General features: G+C 43.9%; 1 protein-coding gene across 1 annotated transcript in view; it reads left to right on the top strand.

Moving 5' to 3' along the window:
• GRIN2A (glutamate ionotropic receptor NMDA type subunit 2A) overlaps nt 1–12,906 on the top strand; it is a 409,629-nt gene extending 396,723 nt beyond the window's left edge. Inside the window, exon 12 of the mRNA XM_037815205.1 lies at nt 6,149–12,906. Coding sequence (XP_037671133.1) covers nt 6,149–7,948 — 1,800 coding nt within the window. The 3' untranslated portion in view covers nt 7,949–12,906. The remainder of the gene's footprint in view (nt 1–6,148) is intronic.
• Nucleotides 12,907–21,945: the final 9,039 nt, after the last annotated feature.

The raw sequence follows: 21,945 nt of genomic DNA, 5'->3' as shown, positions 1-21,945 counted from the left end.
AGTGCTGGGGACTGTGGCAAATTGCATAGTGCTTACATACCTAGAGGGGGCAGCCATCCTCAACTCCAGCTGAGTATTGCCTGGGAGGTAGGTAGGACAATATGATCAGGTCTTGTGGTTTCTAAAAGAGAAACTGGTCACCTGATTTTATGTAAGCCCTTTCAAGTTTTAAATATTAGTAAGTGACTCTATTTAACAAAATACACACGAAACACAACTACAGACCTATTCCATGGTCTACATCATTAACACTCACATATGCCCTGAATACTACTGGCTACCTAGGCAGGAAGTCACAGTGAAGGCATGCTCTCTAACAGAGCATGCACTGCAAAACAGAATCTCCATGCCTTACCACACACTGGGGAGAGGCATCTAACGAAGCACAAAGGGCATGTATGATGCAACAGAGTTGGAAATGAAACACAGACGTGAAGCACCAAAAGGCAATGCACACACAGCAAACAGAAAACACAATACACATTCAACCCAACATAAACTACAGCAGAAAATGCACATGCTATTGTGAGCTCCTGTGTAATACGAGAAGATCTCCTTGCATGCAGCACAATATGGAATGTACATGTGATATAATTCATCAATAATGATACTGATAATGGGAAATGCTTACATTTATTGAGCACTTATGTATACCAGAGAACCATATAAGTTCTTTATATTCTTCATCTAATTTAATCTACAAACCAACTCTGTGAGGTAGGTAGGCACTGTTATTAGCCCCGGATTACGGACAGGGAAAATCAGCGTTCTGAGGTTAAGGGAATTACCTAAAGCCAGGCAGCCAGTAAGGTAGAGCCAGATTTGAATCCGGATGGTGTAGCACCATCCGGAGCCCACAGTCTTATACAAGTAACAGACATTAAATTCAAGCAACACCCCAGATCTGATATAATCCATGTTACACAGCATATATGTGTGTAAAACTCACATAATTCATGTTCGCATGTGTAACATAACTTATGTACCTATGTCCGTCAAAATGAAAGTACCACTTGCATGTTGCTCACTCATCTTCCAACACAGTATCATCTCTCTGTCTCTCTCTGTCTCTCTCTCTCTCTCTTCACCCTCATCTATTCATCCATCCATCCATCCATCCATTTTTCTGTCTATTTTATCCATCCATCTATTCATCCATCTATACATCCATCTCTCCATCTATCTGTCTACCCATTTATCTTGTTTGTCAACCTAGATGTTTTTTCACCCTGAAAGACTTAATAAATTAGGATTTGAAACATAGTGAAAAACATCTCATTTCATCTGCTAATATTTATTGCAAGAATTAAATAATCTCTTTAAAAGAAATTTGTGTATTTTTAGCATTTGGTAATTTTAAGAAATTTGGAGATTCATAAGGTATGCATTAGTGAGGAGGATTTATTTTACCCATTCAACTGCACTCTAAACTTGGATTCTGTTCAAATGCCTATTTCCTAATTAGCTTGATGGCATCTGAATATTCAGAATGCTTAAAAGTTACAACATGCATTCATATAGCTAGATATTATGCCAATTTTAAGCTAATTCTCCCAGCCAGTTCCTAAAGGCTTTTCTTATCCAAATGATCCTGGGATTATCATGAGCAAATGCACACTGTTGCATTTACTTGTAAATCCCACTCGTTTTTGGAAGAGGATTTCCTCTGTGTGAGACATCATTAAGGAATTCAGGTCGATAGCATCATCACTATGAGAAATGAACTAAACACCTCTGTCCCTTTCCAAGCATCTTGAGGGAAGGGCGTGGAGGGGCACCTGTGCAGGACAGGAGCAGGCACAGGTGGTGTTCTGCTGCTTTGCAGAATTGGAACTGCAGCACACCCCAAAAGAGAGAGGGAATGGAGCGGCTTCTGTGTCCCTTGGGGACTCCCAGCCACCCTCACTTCTCTGTCCTCAAAGGCTGCAGGGAGCTCTCATTGAATATTGGCCCTCCTTCTCAGATAAGATCTATCTTTTAAAATTAGTGCAACCTGAAACATATGGAAAACAAAGTCTCATACTTAATAATGCTTTCCTGCCTCTCTGGTTGATTAGGTGAACTCAGAGGAGGCTCAGCCCCTGAGGTTGAGGACAGTGGACTTCTGGGTTGCTAAAAAAATGTCCTTCCTTTCTGGCCAAGGGCTTCCACATACCTCTAGAGCTTGTCTTGTGCACACACACACACACACACACACACACACACACATGCCATCTTACACATTTGCTTCACACAGCATAGAGGCCACACAGAAACTAAAGTGTGAACACAATCTTTTTTTTTTTTTAACAAAACTTACCGTGGGGCATTCCCAAGGATGTCAGCAGAGAACCTGCTTTCCACAAATACAGGGTCAAAACTATACAATGGACTTTGCCAAGTGTGTGAATAGAGGCCACTTATTGAAAACCACAGTGGGCCAGGCCCCAGGTCATGAGTTTTCCTCTTTCACCTCTACTTTGCCCAACATCAGTGATGTGGATATGGTCACACCCATCCCATGGATGGAGAAACCAAGGCCCACAAAGGTTAGAGTGAGACCTCGTTGGCTTCTTCTCTGTTTTCTTGAAATGGCAGGGTTCTTCTAACTCCATCTATCACACCAGAAAGAGGAAACTTGTCTGTCTGTGCAAGGCAGGTTGCATGCTTTAGACAATTTCAGAGTGTGAGCTCCTTTCTAAGGGACATTGATCCACTCCAGTTCTTCCCTTTTAAGCCGACTGAACATCCAGCCAATAGACTCAAAGCTGTCACCACTCAGAAGGCACACAGGGTCCTCCCTGTGGGTGCGACATCCCTTGGGAAGCTCCTGGATGATGCAACACAACACAGACCTGCACTCCTGGCATTGCCAAGGGAGAAGGCCAGAGCCCAGAGAAGGCATTCACTTAGCATTCAAACTCATCTCCTCCCACAGGTTTGGCCTTTTGTCTTCAGACTTACACAAATGCATCCTCTGGTTGGTGGGTCGTTCTTAACTTTTGTTTCCTCTCCAAAATGCTTTCACTCCCATTTAGAAAAAATATTCCCTGCCACCAGCAAAAAGAGCTGCCTCGGGTGGCTCCTGAGATGTGAGAGTTGAGAGACAGAGCAAAGCCAAAGACCAGGGAGCTGGAGAGCTCAGCAGCTTTCCAGTGAGATCAGACAAAGGGAGCCTGGAAACAGGATGAAGAAGCTTCTGGCTCAGCCACAGTTGGGACCAATAGGAGTCAGAAACTTCAGGGATCAGAGCCAGACTCAAGGAGACTAAGGACAGTGGAGCCCACACCCCACTGAGAATGTTCTGGGTGGCCAGGCCCCCTTTGGGGGAGCAGAGCCCATTATCTAGAACAACACATTGAGTTGCCAATGCAAACTTTATCAGACCTCTGAGCCCACTATGGGGGTGAGAAGGCATCTTATTTCCACAACCCATGAAATGTAGCCAGAATCCATGAATAATAGAGAGGGAAAATAAAGGAGAGTACCTTGCAGGGAAGAATGAGACTCTAGCCCAGAGAGTTGGCTCCTGAGATAGGGCTTGGGCTGCTCATCATAACCAGGGAGCCAATGTGGTTTTCTAGAACATTCATCTTCAGTAGTAAAGGGCAATGTGACTTTCTTGCAGCTTTGACAGAATGGGTACCACATCCTCAGGGTGATGGAAGGAGAGAAGTGGGGTCAGAGTAAAGAAGGGCAGGACAGAGGTCACTTAGCAGCTTGTTCAGCTCATGTTTGCTGAGAATCTGTGTGGCAGGTGTTTTGCATGATTTTAGCTTGCCCTCATACCCACCAACCCTAGGAGGGCATGGATCCATTTTACAGGTATGGAAATTAAGGCTCAAGAAAGATGGAATGGTTTATCCAAGGCCACAGAGCTAATAAGTGATGGAGCTGGGATTCACATCCAGTGGACTCTTCTCACTATTCTGTTATATATTCTTATATTGCATATTATATATATATATAATATGTTATATTATAAATTCTTATATATACCTCCACTCCTCAGCCCAACAGAAGACAGGTCAGCTGGGTTGGGAAATGCTGGGAACCAAACCTAGCACACAGACAAGATCCATCCCTTGGACGCCATTCTGTGGCTCCACCAGGCAGACTCAGCCCCTGGGAAACACCTTCCCGGTGTCGTGTTAGTCCCAGGGCAAGCCGGGGATGAGGGAAAGCAGGTGGCTGTCACCCTCCCGTCTCCCGGGGGGCGCCTCAGCTCCCACCGCTTCTGTGGGCCTTCCTGAACTCACAAGAGAGCCAGCTCACCCCAGCAGGGTGGAAGGGGTGAAGGGCAGTTGTAAGGAAGCTCATTCGAATGAAATTCCAAATTTAGAAAAAAATCGTTCAATATAAACAGCTATTTTCATACTACTAACACCAGGTAGAAAAGCCTCAAATACTGGCTGATTCAGACCACTGTGACTTGTGTTCTCCACCCTTTTTCCCCTCTCCTGCCCCCAGCTTTGGCTGCCATATCCAAAGGGAACAGTTGGATAAAGGACTGATTTTCACTGATTTTCACCCATAGTAGCAGCAGCCCTCTAGGACAGGGCATAAGGTTGTTAAATTACTAATTGTTGGGGGGCATGGGCTGACATAAAAAGTTAGGGTGTACTTGGCTGTATGAAATACATGGACGTGGAGAAGGCAACAGAATATAAGGGGCAGGAAGGTGGAAAAGGCCCCTGGGGAGCCTTAACCATGCCACCTGGGGCTGAGAGGGACAGAGGAAGAGATGGTCAGATCACAACCGCAGGCTTTCCTGTTTGCCCTTCCTTGATGGCTGGAATCGTGACTGTCTAGAAAACAAGAGAAGTCCAGCCGTGCGACGGGGTAGATGCTGTCACAGTTCTGTGAGCATCCCTGCGGGTTAGAGCTCGTCCCCACCACGGGAGACTGATGGAGCCGCCGTCGTTGGAGAACAGTTAATCGCACGTTCTTCCTGCCTAACATCCTGAATCAGCAGTAGCAACAGTGTTCCTTGTTCCTTTACCAACTCCCTCTTGGGTTGGCCCTGGTGACTCCCTTTATCCGATTGTTTCCCTTTGGGAATGGCAGCCAAAAGCTGGGGGTAGGAGTGGGGGGAAGGGGTTGGAGACCCCAAGTCACAGTGTTATTGATGCCCTTTTTCCAACTCATGTAAGCTGAATCGGGAACTCTTCTCTTGACAACAATGAAGAGTTACTTTTAAGAAAGGAAGAAAGTGAGATGGGAGGGACAAGAGACCTGTAGAAGGAGATGCTCTGTTTGAGCCCCACAGGAGTCCTTACGTCATCCAGCTCCCTGGATTGACTGCAGGGCACCACCACTGGGTTATCAAGACTGTTTCCTATTACGGGTAACTAGACCCAATTCTAGTTGGATTGCAAAAACTCGCACACAGGCAAACAACACAGACGACGCCACGCTGGGAAAGTGGAAAGTCCCAGAGGGTAACTCCAGGGGAAAAAAACATGTTTCTCTCCATCCCCCCTGCTCTGCTTTTCTGTGCAGCGGTGTCACTCTCAGGCCAGCATCTCCAAGTGGGAGGAAGACCAGTTTCCTGCAGCTCCCCTTTCTATTCCAGCACCCCTCCCTACCCTTCCAGAAAGAAGTCTGATTGACCATGCCTGTGTTTTCAGGGAGAAAGGGTCTTCTGATTGGCGTGCTCGGGTCACATGCCTTGATTGATAGCTTCACGGGTAATCCTGAATATAATTCAAAATAGTAGGTGACCCTTTTCTGCTGTAGTTGACTTTCTGTCAGTAGTTGACTTCCTGGTACCAAACTCCAAAGAAGATGCTGGGAAAGTTAAATGAGATTGTGTGTTGGTGATGCAGTGTTGCAAGGGTCAATTAAATATCCTTCCCTGACATGACAATTTGGAGGCACTGAGACCCTTAGAGTCACATGAACGTCAGTTGCTACCTTTTCTCAAACTCCATGTATGACTCCTCGCAAGGGTTTGAGAAATTCCTGGGCCAAGGAGATACCTTGGTGCTTTGCATCTGGTCTCATATATTTAAGAAACATTTTCAGGATTCGTATGGGATTGCACTATTTCTCCAGGACTCCTTAGAGAAGTAAATTTCTCACCTTGGCAGTTAAAGCTCAGGTGTGAACTGGTTTCCTGCCCACTGCTGCTGCTGATGGTGTTTTCTGTTACCCTCCCACCCCCCAGGGCATTTATAGCTGCATCCATGGGGTGCACATCGAGGAGAAAAAGAAGTCACCAGACTTCAATCTGACCGGCTCCCAGAGCAACATGTTAAAACTTCTCCGGTCAGCCAAAAACATCTCCAACGTGTCCAACATGAACTCCTCCAGAATGGATTCACCCAAAAGAGCTGCCGACTTCATCCAAAGAGGTTCCCTTATCATGGACATGGCGTCAGATAAGGGAAATTTGATATACTCAGACAATAGGTCGTTTCAGGGGAAAGACAGCGTTTTTGGGGATAACATGAATGAACTCCAAACATTTGTGGCCAACAGACACAAGGATAGCCTCAGTAACTACGTGTTCCAGGGACAGCACCCGCTTACGCTCAACGAGTCCAACCCCAACACAGTGGAGGTGGCCGTGAGTACAGAATCCAAAGGCACCTCCAGGCCCCGGCAGCTTTGGAAGAAATCCATGGACTCTCTACGCCAAGACTCACTGACCCAGAACCCAGTCTCCCAGAGGGAGAACGGGACAGTAGAGAATAGAACCCACTCCCTAAAGAGTCCTAGGTACCTTCCAGAAGAGGTGGCCCACTCGGACATTTCCGAATCTTCCAGTTGGGCCACATGCCACAGGGAACCTGACAATAATAAAAACCACAAAACCAAGGACAACTTCAAAAGGGCGGTGGCCTCCAAGCACCCCAAGGATAGCAGCGAGGTCGAACGCACCTACCTGAAAACCAAAGTGAGCTCCCCCAGGGACAAGATCTACACCATTGATGGTGAGAAGGAGCCTGGCTTCCACTTAGACCCTCCCCAGTTCATTGAGAACGTGGCAGCGCCCAAGAACGTGGACTTCCCAGACACCTACCAGGACCGCAACGAAAACTTCCGCAAGGGGGACTCCACGCTGCCCATGAGAAGGAACCCCCTACACAATGAAGATGGGCTTCCCAACAGCGACCAGCACAAACTCTACTCCAAGCACTTCACTTGGAAAGACAAGAGCTCCCCGCACAGCGAGGGGAGCGACCGCTCCCGACAGAACTCCACGCACTGCAGGAGCTGCCTTTCCAACCTACCGACTTATCCAGGCCATTTCAGCGCGAGGTCCCCGTTCAAGTGTGACACCTGCCTGCGGATGGGGAACCTGTATGACATCGATGAAGACCAGATGCTTCAGGGGACGGGTAACCCAACCACCCCAGAGGAGGTCTACCAGCAAGACCGGGCGCAGAACCACGCCCTCCAGTTCCAAAAGAACAAGCTACGGATTAGCCGTCAGCATTCCTATGACAACATCCTCGACAAACCCAGGGAGGCAGACCTTGGCAGGCCCCCCCGGAGCATAAGCCTCAAGGACCGGGAACGGCTTCTGGAGGGAAATTTGTACGGGAGCCTCTGTAGTGTCCCCGCAAGCAAACTCTTGGGGAATAAGAGCTCCTTTTTCCCCCAGGGTCTGGAGGACAGCAAGAGGAGCAAGTCTCTCTTGCCAGACCATTCCTCTGATAACCCTTTCCTCCACTCCTATGGGGACGACCACCGCTTAGTGATTGGGAGATGCCCCTCGGACCCTTATAAACACTCGCTGCCAACCCAGGCAATGAATGACAGCTATCTTCAGTCGTCCTTGAGGTCAACGGCGTCGTACTGTTCCAGGGACAGTCGGGGCCACAGTGACGTGTATATTTCAGAGCATGTTATGCCTTATGCTGCAAATAAGAATACTATGTACTCTACCCCCAGGGTTTTAAACTCCTGCAGCAATAGACGCGTGTATAAGAAAATGCCTAGTATTGAATCTGATGTTTAAAACCTTCCATTAATGTTTTATTTATAGGGAAACATACGTAATGGCCAACGTTCTGGAGGGTAAATGTTGGATGTCCAATAGCACCCTTCAAAGAAGACGAGGATTTAGGGAGGTAATTTTTTTGTTGGCTATTTTGTACGTGGCTCCTTGCGATAGTCTTCCACTCAAGGAATTGTGTGAAGTGTGTGCTGAGCACAACAGAAACCGGATAGGTGAGGGTCCTTAACCAAAAACAGAAAAAACAAAATTAAGGGGGGAGGGGCTGAGTCTTCTGGACATGCTCACTAGGTACGTTGGCAATAACGATGCATTGGACGCGACGGTGATGCTATGATTTCCTATATTCCAAACTCCATTAAGGTCAGTCCACCATGTAATGTCCTCATCAGAAACACCCAACGGTTTTGCTAATACGGAATAAGCAATATGGTATGCATGTAAATCTGACGCAGACGAAATAAAACAGTTAAGAATGCATTTGCACTGTAGTGAGATTGACATGTGCAAGAATTAGGAAGTTTGGCTTGTAACAGTTTCAGCTTTATTGTTATGCCTTCATCCTGGCCCAGACCCAACCTCTGAACTCCAGTCTCCCTCAAAGAATAGCGGATCAGTGCATTTGCCGAAAACAATGCTATCTTCATTGTAGTCCATTTCCAAGACACATCTGGAGTCAAAGGCCAGAGGTGCCCTCAGGTACAGAGCTGCAAGAATCTCTGGATGTCAATTTGTGTGTTTTGCAGACACGTTCCTCACCCTCAGCTTCAATGGCCTTGTTCATGGCTGCATAGACTAACACATTTGTGTCTTCGCTCAGTGTGGATCTCCTGTCTCAGTGTGGCCGTTGTAGTTTAACCTGAAGACTCCTGTGTAAGTAAGTTTGCATCTCCCCCTCTTCTGGTGATGACTCAGGGTTGTATAATATCTGTTACCCCTTCCCTCCCAGGGTAATCATAGCTCATTGAGTCCACAAATAGCCATGGTGGTGGTGTCTGATGGACTGTGTGTTACTGTCCCCAGAGGTGTTAACGTGGTGATGTGTGCCAGGAGCTCTGTGTGTACTGTAATCGGTATGAAGTGCAATGCCACCTGCCTGCAGAAGGCCAGCACAGTTTTAGGTCCATCTCCCTTAATGCTGTGAATTTTAGCTGGACACTTGTTTCCACCCCACCCCCCTCCTCGAATCACAAGCCTCCAAAACCGAAGAGACATTCATGCATTTACCCGGAGCACCCTTCAAATTGTGAATAAACTTCAGTGGGCAAGTGCTTTGTCTCTTCTGAAACATTCCCTGTATTGGAGACAATTGCTTCTCTGGCACCAACCGAGATGTATGAAAAGTTCCTCAAAGCATTTGTCATTTCTGAGTCACCTACGTTATTCCATTTTTATTCCACTCAAACCCATGCCTATATGATATAGGGTGATACCCATTAGAAAAGAAAAGTTGTGGCAGGAAGGAAACTCTTCATGCATGAAAGTGCCCCCACTGCAAAAAAAGGGAAGTGACGGTTGTACTGTTATCACACTCTTTATCAATCAGACCCAGATTTTCTAGCTTAAAAATTAAATACTATAAAACTCACAATCAATATTAAGTAAGCATTTTATAGTGTTCTAATCTATTATGCATCTTAAATACATCAATATTCCTGAACTATTTGGGATAACTAGCCATCAGTTTTTGGAGAGGACTGCTTGTCTTTATTGGTGGAATGATGCAGAAACCATCAGCTAATGTAAACCAGCCTGGCCATTTCCTGGTTTCCTCCTGCAGTTTGCTTTATGGTTCTTGGAGAAGGGGTCAAAAGGAGCAAGTTGAGTAGTCATCCTGGTTCTTTCTGCTATGGTGTGTTTGGTTTTGTGGGCAGGTGCCAGGGGTGATTGTCATAGAACTCGAGGCAGCTTGGAGCTTGGATGGCACTTTCTTTGGGAAAGTGCACACAACCTGCAATATTTCTGTACAGATGAAGAGTGGCTGCAGTAAATTTCAGGATCAGTGGTATAGGAGGAGGCAGTGGTTGAAGTTATCTTCCCCTCATCTTGGAGGTTGAAAGGCAGAAGTGGATGATGGGTACAAATGACAAACATACTTAAAAAATTGCATTTGATTTTTTGGATACTGCTGCTTTGCTGCTCCAGTCTCCAACAATGGAGAAGCCCAAATCAAAGGATCTAAGGGCAGAGCAGTCACCCCAGTGTCTGTTCCGGGCATACCTGTTACTGTATAGTCTCGTAGAACTTTCTGTCTCTGCCCTTCCATTGCATTCCATGCTTACACTCCCCCAGCCAAGGTCATCTCCATTCCCTCACAAGACTGGTGTGGCTTAACATAAAATGAATTAAGAAGTCTCCCCAGAAAACAGAGCAGTTGTATGTCATTCATGTGGAGAAGTTTTCTGTCTTCTTCTGGTATCCTCCAAACCAGGGAGCTGCCAAATATGATAGAGGTCCCCGGGCAAAGTGCTAGTTACAGTTGGATTTGACTCCAGAGACCAAAAAGCCCTCTCCTAATGACATCCTTATCCTGCTGTTAACCCCACTCTTCTCGGGATAAAGACACTAAAAATGTGGCTTTTGGAAGAACCAATAGTAATGATGTAAGAAAGTCTATACTTCTTTTTAACATCCAAAGTGTTTTTTAAAAGAAATAATCAGAAATTGGATGCTATATAATAAATGCATGAGTCCGCTTTCCACAAATTCATTGTGTGATGATACCAAACATAATAAAATCAACCAGTGATTAGACAGTCAATTTCCAGGTGAAAGATAATCATGCAGAGCTAACCCAAGGTAATCCAAGTCAGGTCAGCTCTTTGGGAAACACAGTCAGGAATAGAATGGCCAACAGTTAATGTCACTGCAGGGTGCAAGGTGACAAGAATGAGAGAGGAAGCTCGGAAGTATGGGTCCATTACAGAGGGGATCCCAGCCCTGGGATCTTAGATCTAGGGATGCCATGGAAGCAGAATATTTAAGCCAAAATTTGTGTCCGAGTTTCACCTGACTCTAGTCAGGGCTGGCATCCGTAATTAATTTTGTTAGGCTCTAAATGGTTTTCCCCACTTGTGAAAGACCCAACAGGTCTGATAGGTACACCTGATTGCAAATGGTCAGGATTCTGTCCACCAGTAATATCATGCACATACAACCAATTTAAAGTATTTGATGCAAGGAGGTCTTCTAGGGCATGAACTTTGCTCTGGGAATCCTTTGGGTTTCTGGAAAATCATTCTTATCATCATTGCACCTGTAGGTTCTCAGGCCACTGCTGGTTTCAACGCTCTGCAAGGGAAGACCCTAATTAGTCTGTTTTTCTGCCAGTGAGGCCTTGATGAGAGACATAGGGATGTGGGGACTATAATCCCACTATTCATTACTCTCTTGACCTCTTGAAAATCTTGCCACATTATTTCAGCTGGTGGCGTGGGCTGGGTGCCACATGGACTGTACTTAGTTTTCTCTTCTTTCAAAGGGTGCCTGGTAAGTTGTAATACTTGGCTTTTCTGATGAAAGCATTAAAATTCACCCAATGCAGCAAAATCAGTCAAATCAATTCATGCCTATTTTCTGGGGAGAAAAAAGAAAATTACACCTTGTTTACAAATGAAATGGTTTCACTTAAATGGGACTCTAGCCAAAGTTCTTAATTAGTCAAAAGCTCCACGGCAGTCATGCATTCACACATTGTTTATTCTATTTGATATATCTACCACTGAGGTGTATTTAATATTCTGCATCCTTCTCAGGAAATGACAAATGCCCTGAATTCTCTGCAAATAGAATTGCTAATGAAAAAGAAAAAAAAAATTGGAGTTAATTAAATGGTGATTAAAAATGTATCTCCTTTAAACCTAAAAAGCACAGCTTTAATAATCGGTTGTCATATAAATAAATACCTTGCACTGAAATCCCTCGTGGTTGAAGACTTAAATAAATGCTAATTTGAGAAACCTAAATATCTTTCAGAGGCGCTGAAAATACCCGTCAACATTATGCACATCCCTGTACTGTTTCTTTGTGCATAGCTGTTTGCCTGAATTCTTGTAAAGAAGACTTGAATTGTTTTTGAAATGGAGCCTGTTTGTATTAACTATGGCTACAGTAGACATAATTGAACTTCAGGGGTGGGGGGAGGAGGAAAAAAACCTGAGTAAGTGGAAGCTAAATGCACCGTTTGGTATTTAATATGAGTTAAGGTTCTAAAGAGATGCAATTTTCCTTCCAAAAACAGTGCTTATTTTCATTTGAGACAAAACTAGACCCTTCCGGATACCCCATCTTCTTTTGGTAAACAGGGTCGACAGTGCTTAGGAGAGGTGATGTGGGGTCTGTACTTGAAAAGGTTTTAACGATGGGGTTGCCCTTTTCCGTCCCATCCCGTTACACTGTACTGTGTTCGCATCTAATTGTATCCGATGAGGTTGGCTTGCTGCTTGATGTAGAGTGGAGGGTGCACTTACCCTGTGAATACAAATGCTTGTGTACACATGTACATAATATACATGCTTGATTTCTAAGATTCACATGTAAGTGTATTATCCAAATAAAATTGTACATATTGTAAAGTTTACGTTAAAAATTAAATGGCGATGATGGTATTAACACATGGAAAACCCATTCTGGTTATTTTGATAGAATGATATTTGTATAGAGAGGGCACTATTTTTTTTATCTCAGTTTTAGGGAGGATGACAGAGCCCAAAAAGGAGGTAGCTGAGGGAGTCCTTGGCCACTTTCTTTAAAAAAAAAAAAACGCTGGGGTGGGGTGTGGAATATATTCCACTCACATTTGCTTCTGGAAACAATGCCGATGCAGACTTTTGTGTGATTTTTGTAAACTCTTCAAAGAGCATAGATTTCCTATGTAAGACACTTGTCCTCTCCCCTTGCCTTCCCCTTTTCTGTGCCCAGAAGTATCTCAGCATAGTATAAGCTACAGGTGCCTACGCAGAAGGGCCTTAGAAATACAGAGCTTGTAGAACCACATCAAGTAGCCCCTTTACGGGGCTGGGGGGAATGAGAAAATAAAGCTCTCCAAAGAGGAAGTAATGTATCTAAGATCAAGTTAGAGGGTTTCAGAGCCAGGACTAGAACCCAAGACTCCAGCCTCCATGTTTGGGCTCCATTCCCTTTACCCCCGCGAGGATGCCCGCCAGTGCCTGTGGGATAAGAGCCAGAGAACCTCACAGGACAGACCTGGCTTTCTCTGCCCCTTGTCCTGCACAGATCCGAGTATCCCTCTTTGTTTTCCTTTAAACTCCCCCACACCCCCTGCCTCAGAGCCTTGGACAAGAGAAAACTCTTTTTCAGGAACATTTTCCATGGGATGAATCAACAAAGGATATAGTTTAAAACCAAAGGTGAAAGCTGGCAGGGATCACTGATATAATAGTGTTCTGTTTCCCACACACTGAGGATGAACAAGGTGCATCTGATCAGCTGATAGGACCAACTGAGTGTCTACTCTCCTTTTAAGGCCATTTTGGGATTAGGAATGGTTGCAAAAGGAATATAAAATACAGCATCTTCCCATAAGTAGCTTATGGTCTAAAAATTCAGTTCCCTAATATAAGAGATAAGTAATGACCCACAAAATGCAAAACAGAACAAACAGTAAAAAGTAGAAATGATAAATAAAGTTATTTCCAGGAAATAAAAATTATCCGATTCATGATAAAACCTTTAAAAAAAGAAAAAAAAGAAAAGCCCTCCCTTGGACTTTTAAGTCACTGGAGAATATAGTTCGTGCTTCTGGAAATGCCCTTGATTATTTTAAGTGCCTGGGAAGGTACTTGGGAAACTCAGGAGCAGTTAAGCAGGTAGAGAAGTTCCCCCTCATGCCGCTGCTCATGCCCCCTCCCAACTCTGCTTTATGTAACCTGCTTCAAGGGAAGGTTGAAAAAATCCTCAAAGGATTATAAAAGATGCCCTGATGTAAGAATTCTAGGCATTTCCTCCAAGCTTCCCATTGCCTTTTTTTTTTTTTTGGCTTTTGAAGAACGCTTTTGATAAGCCAGGGTGTGGCCGAATCAGGGAAGGGCATGGGGGGAATACTTCATTGAGAATCCAGTGCCTACTGTTGTGGCCATTAAAAGAGAAGGCGTCAGTTTCCTTTGAAAAATGGGGCAAAAGGGATCAAGGTAGATTTCAGGAAGGATGGTGGGATGGGGAGGAAGGGGCTGTTTTTCTCTGCCCATCCCATTTGGTGCATTACTGAAATGTTAGATCCCCTGCTCATACCAAATGAATACATTCCAAGGTCAGACCCTGAATTTGGAAACATCAAGATACATCTACCTTGTGCGTGTACTATATTCTACACATATGCTAGAATAACCTTAGGAAGTAAGTATGAGTGCTCCCATTTTACAGATAAGGAAACAAAGCCTCAGGTTGTCACACGAATTTCTTAATAAAGCCCTAACGCCAGACATATTCGTGAAGTGCCTGATCTCCTCCCGGGAGGTCAGAAGTGTCAGAAAGAGATGTGGTTCCAGGGTCCCCAGGCCCTCCATGGAGAGGAAATTTGCTAGTGTCCTACCCCTTAATGACTGGTTTTGCAGGGATCAAAAACTCCTCTTGGGATCTCACCTCTGCTCACAGTCCCTTCGGAGACTCAAAGACTGTGGTTGTCTGCCCCCCATGTGCTCGCACTCAGCATTATTCCAGGTTCCTGGGGACAGTTATTTTCTCTACTTAGCATGTGCCTAATCTTAAATATCCCCTTCCTAATCACCTTTTCTCAGTCGACATCAGGGCTAATTCATTCAATGTAAGTGCATAGTATGTGCTCAGTGTACGTGGGTTCACGCACACACTGCCTTGCAACCCTCCATTTAAGCTCTCCCAGACATCGTGGCCCATTTTCGAAAAGGCCAAGTTATTTGCAATTGACCATCCCTCCTATTTCATATGTATTTGGTTATTTTTGCCGAGCAGACACAAAGAGGCTTGGAAGTGTGGCAGGGAAGAAGAAATGGAACTTCTGCATAAATGATTAAGAGCTCTGGGTAACCAGAAGACTTTAGCTCTCTTTGTGGTCTGCTTTATTTTTTCCAACTGCCTAAGAGATGCTTTTGTGCTCATTGGCATCAGGGTAACTGTTGGGCCACTGAATGTTTGTGCCATTTGCTCCACCAAAGAGCGTTGAATTGGAATATTTTCATTAGGCTTTCTAGGCGCCCAAAATGATGTAGAAATTCATGTCTTATAGGCATTGTAGACGTTGCTTTCTCACACCCCCTGCCCCTGTGTTCTGAGTTCCTAACAAGTGCCAACAGCTTCTGTTTCCCATAATTGATATTTACTGTGAGATGGGGCACATTAGACCCATTTTATGGATGAGGAAACTGAGCTGGGATTTGAAGGAATGTTCTCTGGGAGGATCTGTGAATTCATCCTTCTAGAGGGTCACTGTAATGTAAGCACCTTATCCTGGTCCCCGAGAAATGCTCTAGCCATCTACATCTTCAGAGCTGACAGTAAAAGTCACTTAAGACTCTTAAAGTCCCAGGGAGGTTGAGCTATGCAGAATTTGTTCAATAGTGTTTCTTCTCTTGGGTTGTATTTCAAAGGATGCAATTCTCTAAGGAGCCAGAAACAATTTTTTTTTTTTTAAAGAGTCATTCCTCAGGTTAACTTCCTCAAATAAAGTGTCAGCCGTCTGCAGAAAACAAGATGAAACTGAGATTATCACTCATAAGTCCCTCTTACTTACCGTGTGCATGAAACAGTAAGTTTGCATTTACAACTCGAGAACATTCCTTATTAGCGGAAGCTCCGGGTTATAACCTCTTCCAGTTAATTCTCGTGCTTGCACCTTTGGGAAAGATTTAAGATGAGCCTTCAAAAGGATATTAACATAAGACATAGCCAATACCACAGCTGCCTTTTAAATTAATAAGCTTAATTGTTCTCCAGCAAACATCGGTTTGTTTTTGGCATTTTAAATGCTTCTCATTGATCTGACATTTTGCTGTTTCAAGCTTTTAAAGGGCTCAAATCAAAGTCTATTGATAGCTGAGCAAATAGTGAAGGTCCAGAAATACAAAAACCTTGTTGGTTTTTCCATGAAAAATAATCATAGCCTTCTGAATTCAATTGAGGTTTTACATTAGCCATCTAAGACTTATCGAATCATTTCTATTCTCAGTCAAGCTAATTCAAGTGAATGAACAGTATTGATTTTTTAAACTTATTTTATTTAAAAAAAAAAAAAAAAAACCTGAACATTTATTGAATTTGAGGATACAGCTCTGGGGCCCTGATCACTAAGGAAATGTTCCAGTTCAGAAATAGACATTTCAGACCAGATGTTGTGTCAAAGCCAGGTATCTTTGAAAATTCTCATGGATTTGGGAAGATGAAAGTGGCCCTGTAGCATTCTTATTCCCCAAATTTTTCACTGGGGAAGGATGTCAATTGCCTGAGTTTTTTCAAGTAATGAATAAGGTCAAGAATAACATCTTCATAGAAAATCCAGTAAACTGCCCCATGCAACTAATTACATGGCTAAATACGGGACAGATGCCTTCTGAGGCTGAGGGTCCCCAAAGATTTTCTTCTTTACCAGTTGTTTTTCATTAAAAATGTCAATCTTGTTCATTCTACTGCCAAAACAAATTTTAAAGCCTATGCTTGCCAAATTATTTAGTCAGTGGAATTCATTCCAGTTGATCCCACACTAGAATGTTTGGGCATTTGTTTTTATATATAGTATATATATTTCGAGCTGAACATTCAGAAAGAATTAGGTGAGTTAATTGGTAGCTTGAATACGAAATAGATCATAAAAATCATAAGTAATGGCTTACTCAGAGAAAGAAGGTGAACCATTCATTTTTCACTCATGTTTTAAGGTATTGCATAATACGCAAGTTGGTCATTACCCACAAGAAAGTAATTGAATTAATAACTTTAAAGATTGATGTCTAAGTCCATTTTTAACCCAATGTTGATGGGATTGAATTCCATATGCAAAGGGTTTCCATTCACATCTACACTGAAACATTGCTCAAACCCTGCATCACGGTGGCTTGATCTCTTGTATGGTGGAGCCCAAAGCAAGCTGTGCTCTGCTCAGTGGTTTTCATTCGGGAATAGATGTTCACTTACCAACTGTGGCAGTTTATACCTGTCATGTTTTAATCCACTGCATGAAGAAGTGCTAAATAACTGTATTAAATAATTCCAAGCATAGCTACAAAATGACACTTTTGCTTAACACCTTCCTGTGATAGAGGAAGTGTATTCTATGGTTGTCTTCTTGTAGTATGTCTTTTATTTTTGTTCAACGTGTTAACTGTTTTAAGGAATGGGGTTTGAAACGTGTGTGCAAACTGAAATGTACATAACTCCCAAGGCAGCAAAAGTGCCCAGTCACATGGTGTAAAAATGTAAATACGGGAAAATTTCATTTTTCTAATAAAGATAATTTCTGCCAATTGATATGAAAATGAGAAATGGAGTTGTGGTGTTTGTTGTTGTCGTCTCTGCTGTCGTGGCTTCACTAATGTTTCAGGCAGACTTACTACTTGTGCAAGAGGGAAATGATTTGATTTTCCCCCTTTGTGCCCTGCCGAGCTGTGGAGGGAAGCATGGAATTGGGGCAAACTCATGACCTGACTTTAGAATTTCTCCTCTCACCCACCAACTTTGTGGTTGTCCCTGGCCTGAACCTCTTCGATCGTGTATGTCCCACACCTGCAGGCTTGACCCCATCTCAACACCATTCTCCATGTGGTTGCTCAAGAAGCATTTCTAAAACCCAAATCCAACCATGTCAATTCTGCCTCTGTTTCACCTACAACCTTCAGCTGGATCCTGCATGGAACAGCTTGATTTCCTTTGCCCAGCACACAAAGCTTTTCCAATCCCTGCCACATACCTTATGCTGTATCTACATCAGTTCTTTCTGTGCCCCTCCAAAGAGACCGTGAGCGCTCATCCTGGAGTCCTGGACCCCTCCTCACCCCCTAGTCACTCTTAATCCTACTTTAAGACCTGTCTTAGTTTTACCAGCTTCTGCCAAACAACAGAATTAGCTGTGCCCTTCTCCATGATCACACCTCTATAAAATGATTAAGCAGGCTTTATTTTTATAGTAAAGCTACTTAGGGTATGAGCTTTTCCATATCAGGAGTTATAAAATTTTTCACTTTGGATCCTAGCACCAGCCCAGTGTCTGACACAAAGGGGCCATTTACTAAGCTTCTTGAATGGTAAAGGATAACTAGATTGTAGAGTAGGCTGGTGGATGAGTGGAGGGATGGATGGGGAGATAGATGGAGTGTCTTGGGGATCAGTTCTTGATTTACTTCACTCTTCTGTCTACCTCACCCCATCCAGTCCTATAACTTTAAATGCCATTTCTTCACTGATTATCCTTAAATTCAAGTCCGACCTCCCCTGTAAGCTCTAGACTCACACCCCCATCTCTAAATTTTGGGTCTCCACTTAGAGATCTAAAAGACAACCAAAACTGAACATGTCTTTAAAAGTAGTCAGGATCCTCCCTGCAGAAAAATGTTTGTTCCTCTCAGGAAATGTCACTGCCCCATGGACCCAACAGCTCAGGCCAAATATCAAGCAATCATCCTTCACTCCTCCTTTTCCCCTCAAATCCAATCCATCAACCAGCCCTGTCTGTGTGACTTTCAATACACATCCTCGTCACTTCTACCCTATCACCCCAGTCCATCATCTCCCATTTATACTATGGAAATAATTTTCCATCTGGTCTGCTTGCTTCTACTCTTGTCTTCATTTCTATCCATTCTCCAGGCAGAAGCCAAGGTCATCTTTTAAAAACATGAATTAGATCACGTGACTCAACTACTCTCAAGCCTTCAGTATCGTTCCATTCCCTTCAGAATAAAATCCAAATTCTTCATCATGACCTCAGTCTCTAATTTTGATCTTCCCTTCTCCCTCCTTACCTCGCTACTACTCTGTACCAGCCTTACTGATCATCACCACTTTTTCGAACAAAGGCACTCCAGGACTTTACACTTGCTATCATCTCTCCATGGAAATTCTTCTAGATATTTTTATTACTTCTACCCTTATCTTATTCATGGCTGTGATTAAATGTCTTATCCATAGAGAGACATTTTCCAACTATTCTTTCCTAATTGGAACCTTTCTCACCCAGTGCTCTTACTGTGCTTTATTTGTCCTCATAGTGTTCATCATCACTACCTGAAATTTTATCATATATTTATACATTTAATTGTTTGTTCATTGTATATCCTCCTTGCTGAATAAGAATAGGGTCTTTGTTTATCTCATTCACTCCTCAAGCCCCAGCATAAAATGCAGAGCTTGTATGTGGAAGACATCCAAGAAAAGTTACACTGAATGGATGAAAAACTGGATGGATGGATGGATGGATGGATGGATGGATATATAACAGTTGATTGATTAAAAATTGCTTAGTTGGATAGACAGAAGGAGAAGATGATAGATAAGAGTGTCACTAAATAAATGAAAGTGTGATGATGCATAGAGATTGGATAGCTGGAAGGATGCTTTTGGTTAGAATAAGCAGTTCTTGGGCTCCTTTCTCAGACCATCCTGCTTCTGGGGTGCATTTCTTGTGGCAATGGGCTCATTTTCCCTCAGAATGATGGATCCATATAGCAATGATCGAAGTTCATTTTCAACGGGAGTTACAAATACCCTTTGCCTCACCTCAACATGAGAATTCTCAGTGATATTCAAGGGGCAATTCAGGAAGCATGCCCTGTATGCCAACCCTGTGGACTCATCATATAGTATACAAAACAGTTCATAGGCCATGCAGAAGTAATGCTGGAGCCCAGAAAGTCACACACAAGGCCATAGGGCCAGACTCAGGCAGCTGCGAAGAAAATTCACCACTCTTTCAAAACCCACACACCTACCTACTCTGAACTAGGCCACACCCCTGAGGGGATCAGCGTCTAACGGTTACTGCAAAACCTTTAAGGTGATGGTGGCTTCCCACAGAGGCCCTTCCAGATGGTGCCTGAGATAGATTGCAGCCTTCCCATGATTCGGTAAGTCTGGAACATTCCTTTCCAGGTGCTCCAAAAATGGCTGCCAAGCCCCCTGGCCTTCTGGGAGGAAGTGGTACCTGCCCTAGTCTCAAGAGGTAAGTGTTTTCCTTCTGCTTCCACAGGGTAGATCCTTCCCTGTCTTCTGAGCCTTTCCACAACCCCAGCCTTTCCCTGTTTGGGAACACTGAAGATGGGCCATTTCCAACACATTTCCCTTTAACTGAAGTGGCACTAAATACCATCAGTGCTATGAAACTAATAGGCAATTTGTGAGATGCGTTCACATCCATGTAGCCCCATTTGGGGGCATAATTATTTCCTAATTAGGAGCAATTTATGATTGTGACTTGGGACATTTGCTTCTTCCAGTAATATGGTTATCTAGAATGGCTCAATTCTCTTTTTCCCCCCAAGATTCTGCTGGCTGAAGCCAGATGACCAGACAACCAAGCAAACGTAATTAACAAACAGTTCTGGACCAGGGGAAGGGAACAGCTGTAATCTCTCTCTTGCCAGTTAAATTAGTGATAACTCTGAGGATAAAACAAAAAATATGTTTCCTTTCACAAGACCCTGTAATATTCTGCTAGGAGTGGAGCTACCAGAGCACGGAGTTATTTACTGATCTTCCCAGGAGTTACGACCAAATTTCTCAAAGTGCATTAAACTAACCCATCTTGATAAAGAGACTTTAAAAAATCTTTAGAGCACTTCCTAGTAGAGGGAATTATAATTCCCATTCTTCATATGAGGAAACCAAGGCTTGTAGAGTTGAACTGACATCCTCAAGATTGTAGAGCCAGGTGCTCATAGTGAAACTGAAGAGGAGAGCACATGTCAGCTGGACTCCACATCTGTCGGCTCTGCCACCATGCTCTCTATTACCAAGATTCCAATAGAGTACAGACAAAACTGCATCTGTATCCCTAATCCTCATACACTGTAAGGGATCAATAAGTATTTTGAAATAAACAAGCATCAGAAAGAGGGCTCAGGAAGCCTGGGTTCTTGGCCACTTCCTAGCTGTGTGATCTTTGGTAAGGCACCCCACTTCTTTGATTCTTCCCCTAACTTCTCATGCATATGTACAAAGTGGAGAGTTAATTCCATCCCTGCCTGCTTCATGTGGTTGTGCAGAGGCATTGTTAACCAAACAGTACAAAAGGGTAGTTCATTTTGTACTGTTTTTTAGTTCCAAAGCTTAGCAGTTTTACTTAGCATGTGTCCCAAGAAAAACAGCTTCCCTATGAAGTGGCTGCCAAGTCCAGGCCATCTGCCCACAGCATTACTAGGACAGAGAGTGTCTTTCCCTAGAGGTGAGACTGATCCACAAAGCAGAGGTCTGGAAGCTAGGCCTTTATCATAAGGCAGCAGCCAGAAAAGTGGCTGCTGCCTTTGTTTTGGGACTTGGTGAGAAGCTGAAAGTTCCAGGGATGTCTGTGCAAAGACTTTTTTTACTCCTCTCCTAAGACAACAGATAGAGGTCTACACCCTTGTCCCTGAGCTCTCCAAGGTGCTGAAACCTCAGAGGATGAGTGTGCAGAGCCTTGTTCACTGGTATGGCAAAACCTCTGTACAGCTTTCCGTGCTGGCAGAAGCAGGAGAAGGCTGTGTTGTGGTTTTCCATTTGAAATGCTTTCTATCCCCTTGATGAAGTGGTCAACTCTCTCCCATTTCCCACCACCTGCGGAAACACCAGGGTGTCTCAGAAGCGTTCTGTTTCTTTCTCCTGCCTTTCTCTCACTCTGTCTCTGTTCCTGCCTGGGGAAGAGTTCCTGCCGTCTTGCTCTTCTTAACTCGGCAGTACTGCAGGCAGCTCTGCCTTCCAAAGGGCGGCCTCATCCTCTTCCATTTCTTCCCTAATTAGACAAAAAATCGCAGTCCCCATTTCAGAGGTTGAGTTCCCAGGAGTTGGTGGTATCACATGTGCTCCCTGGTTTTTGTTTGTTGTTG

The sequence above is a fragment of the Choloepus didactylus genome, chromosome 21, assembly GCF_015220235.1.
Source record: "Choloepus didactylus isolate mChoDid1 chromosome 21, mChoDid1.pri, whole genome shotgun sequence".
In the NCBI taxonomy this organism is placed as follows: domain Eukaryota; kingdom Metazoa; phylum Chordata; class Mammalia; order Pilosa; family Megalonychidae; genus Choloepus; species Choloepus didactylus.
The sequence above is the reverse complement of the archived record's forward strand: the minus strand, read 5'-3'. Positions and strand labels throughout refer to the sequence as shown.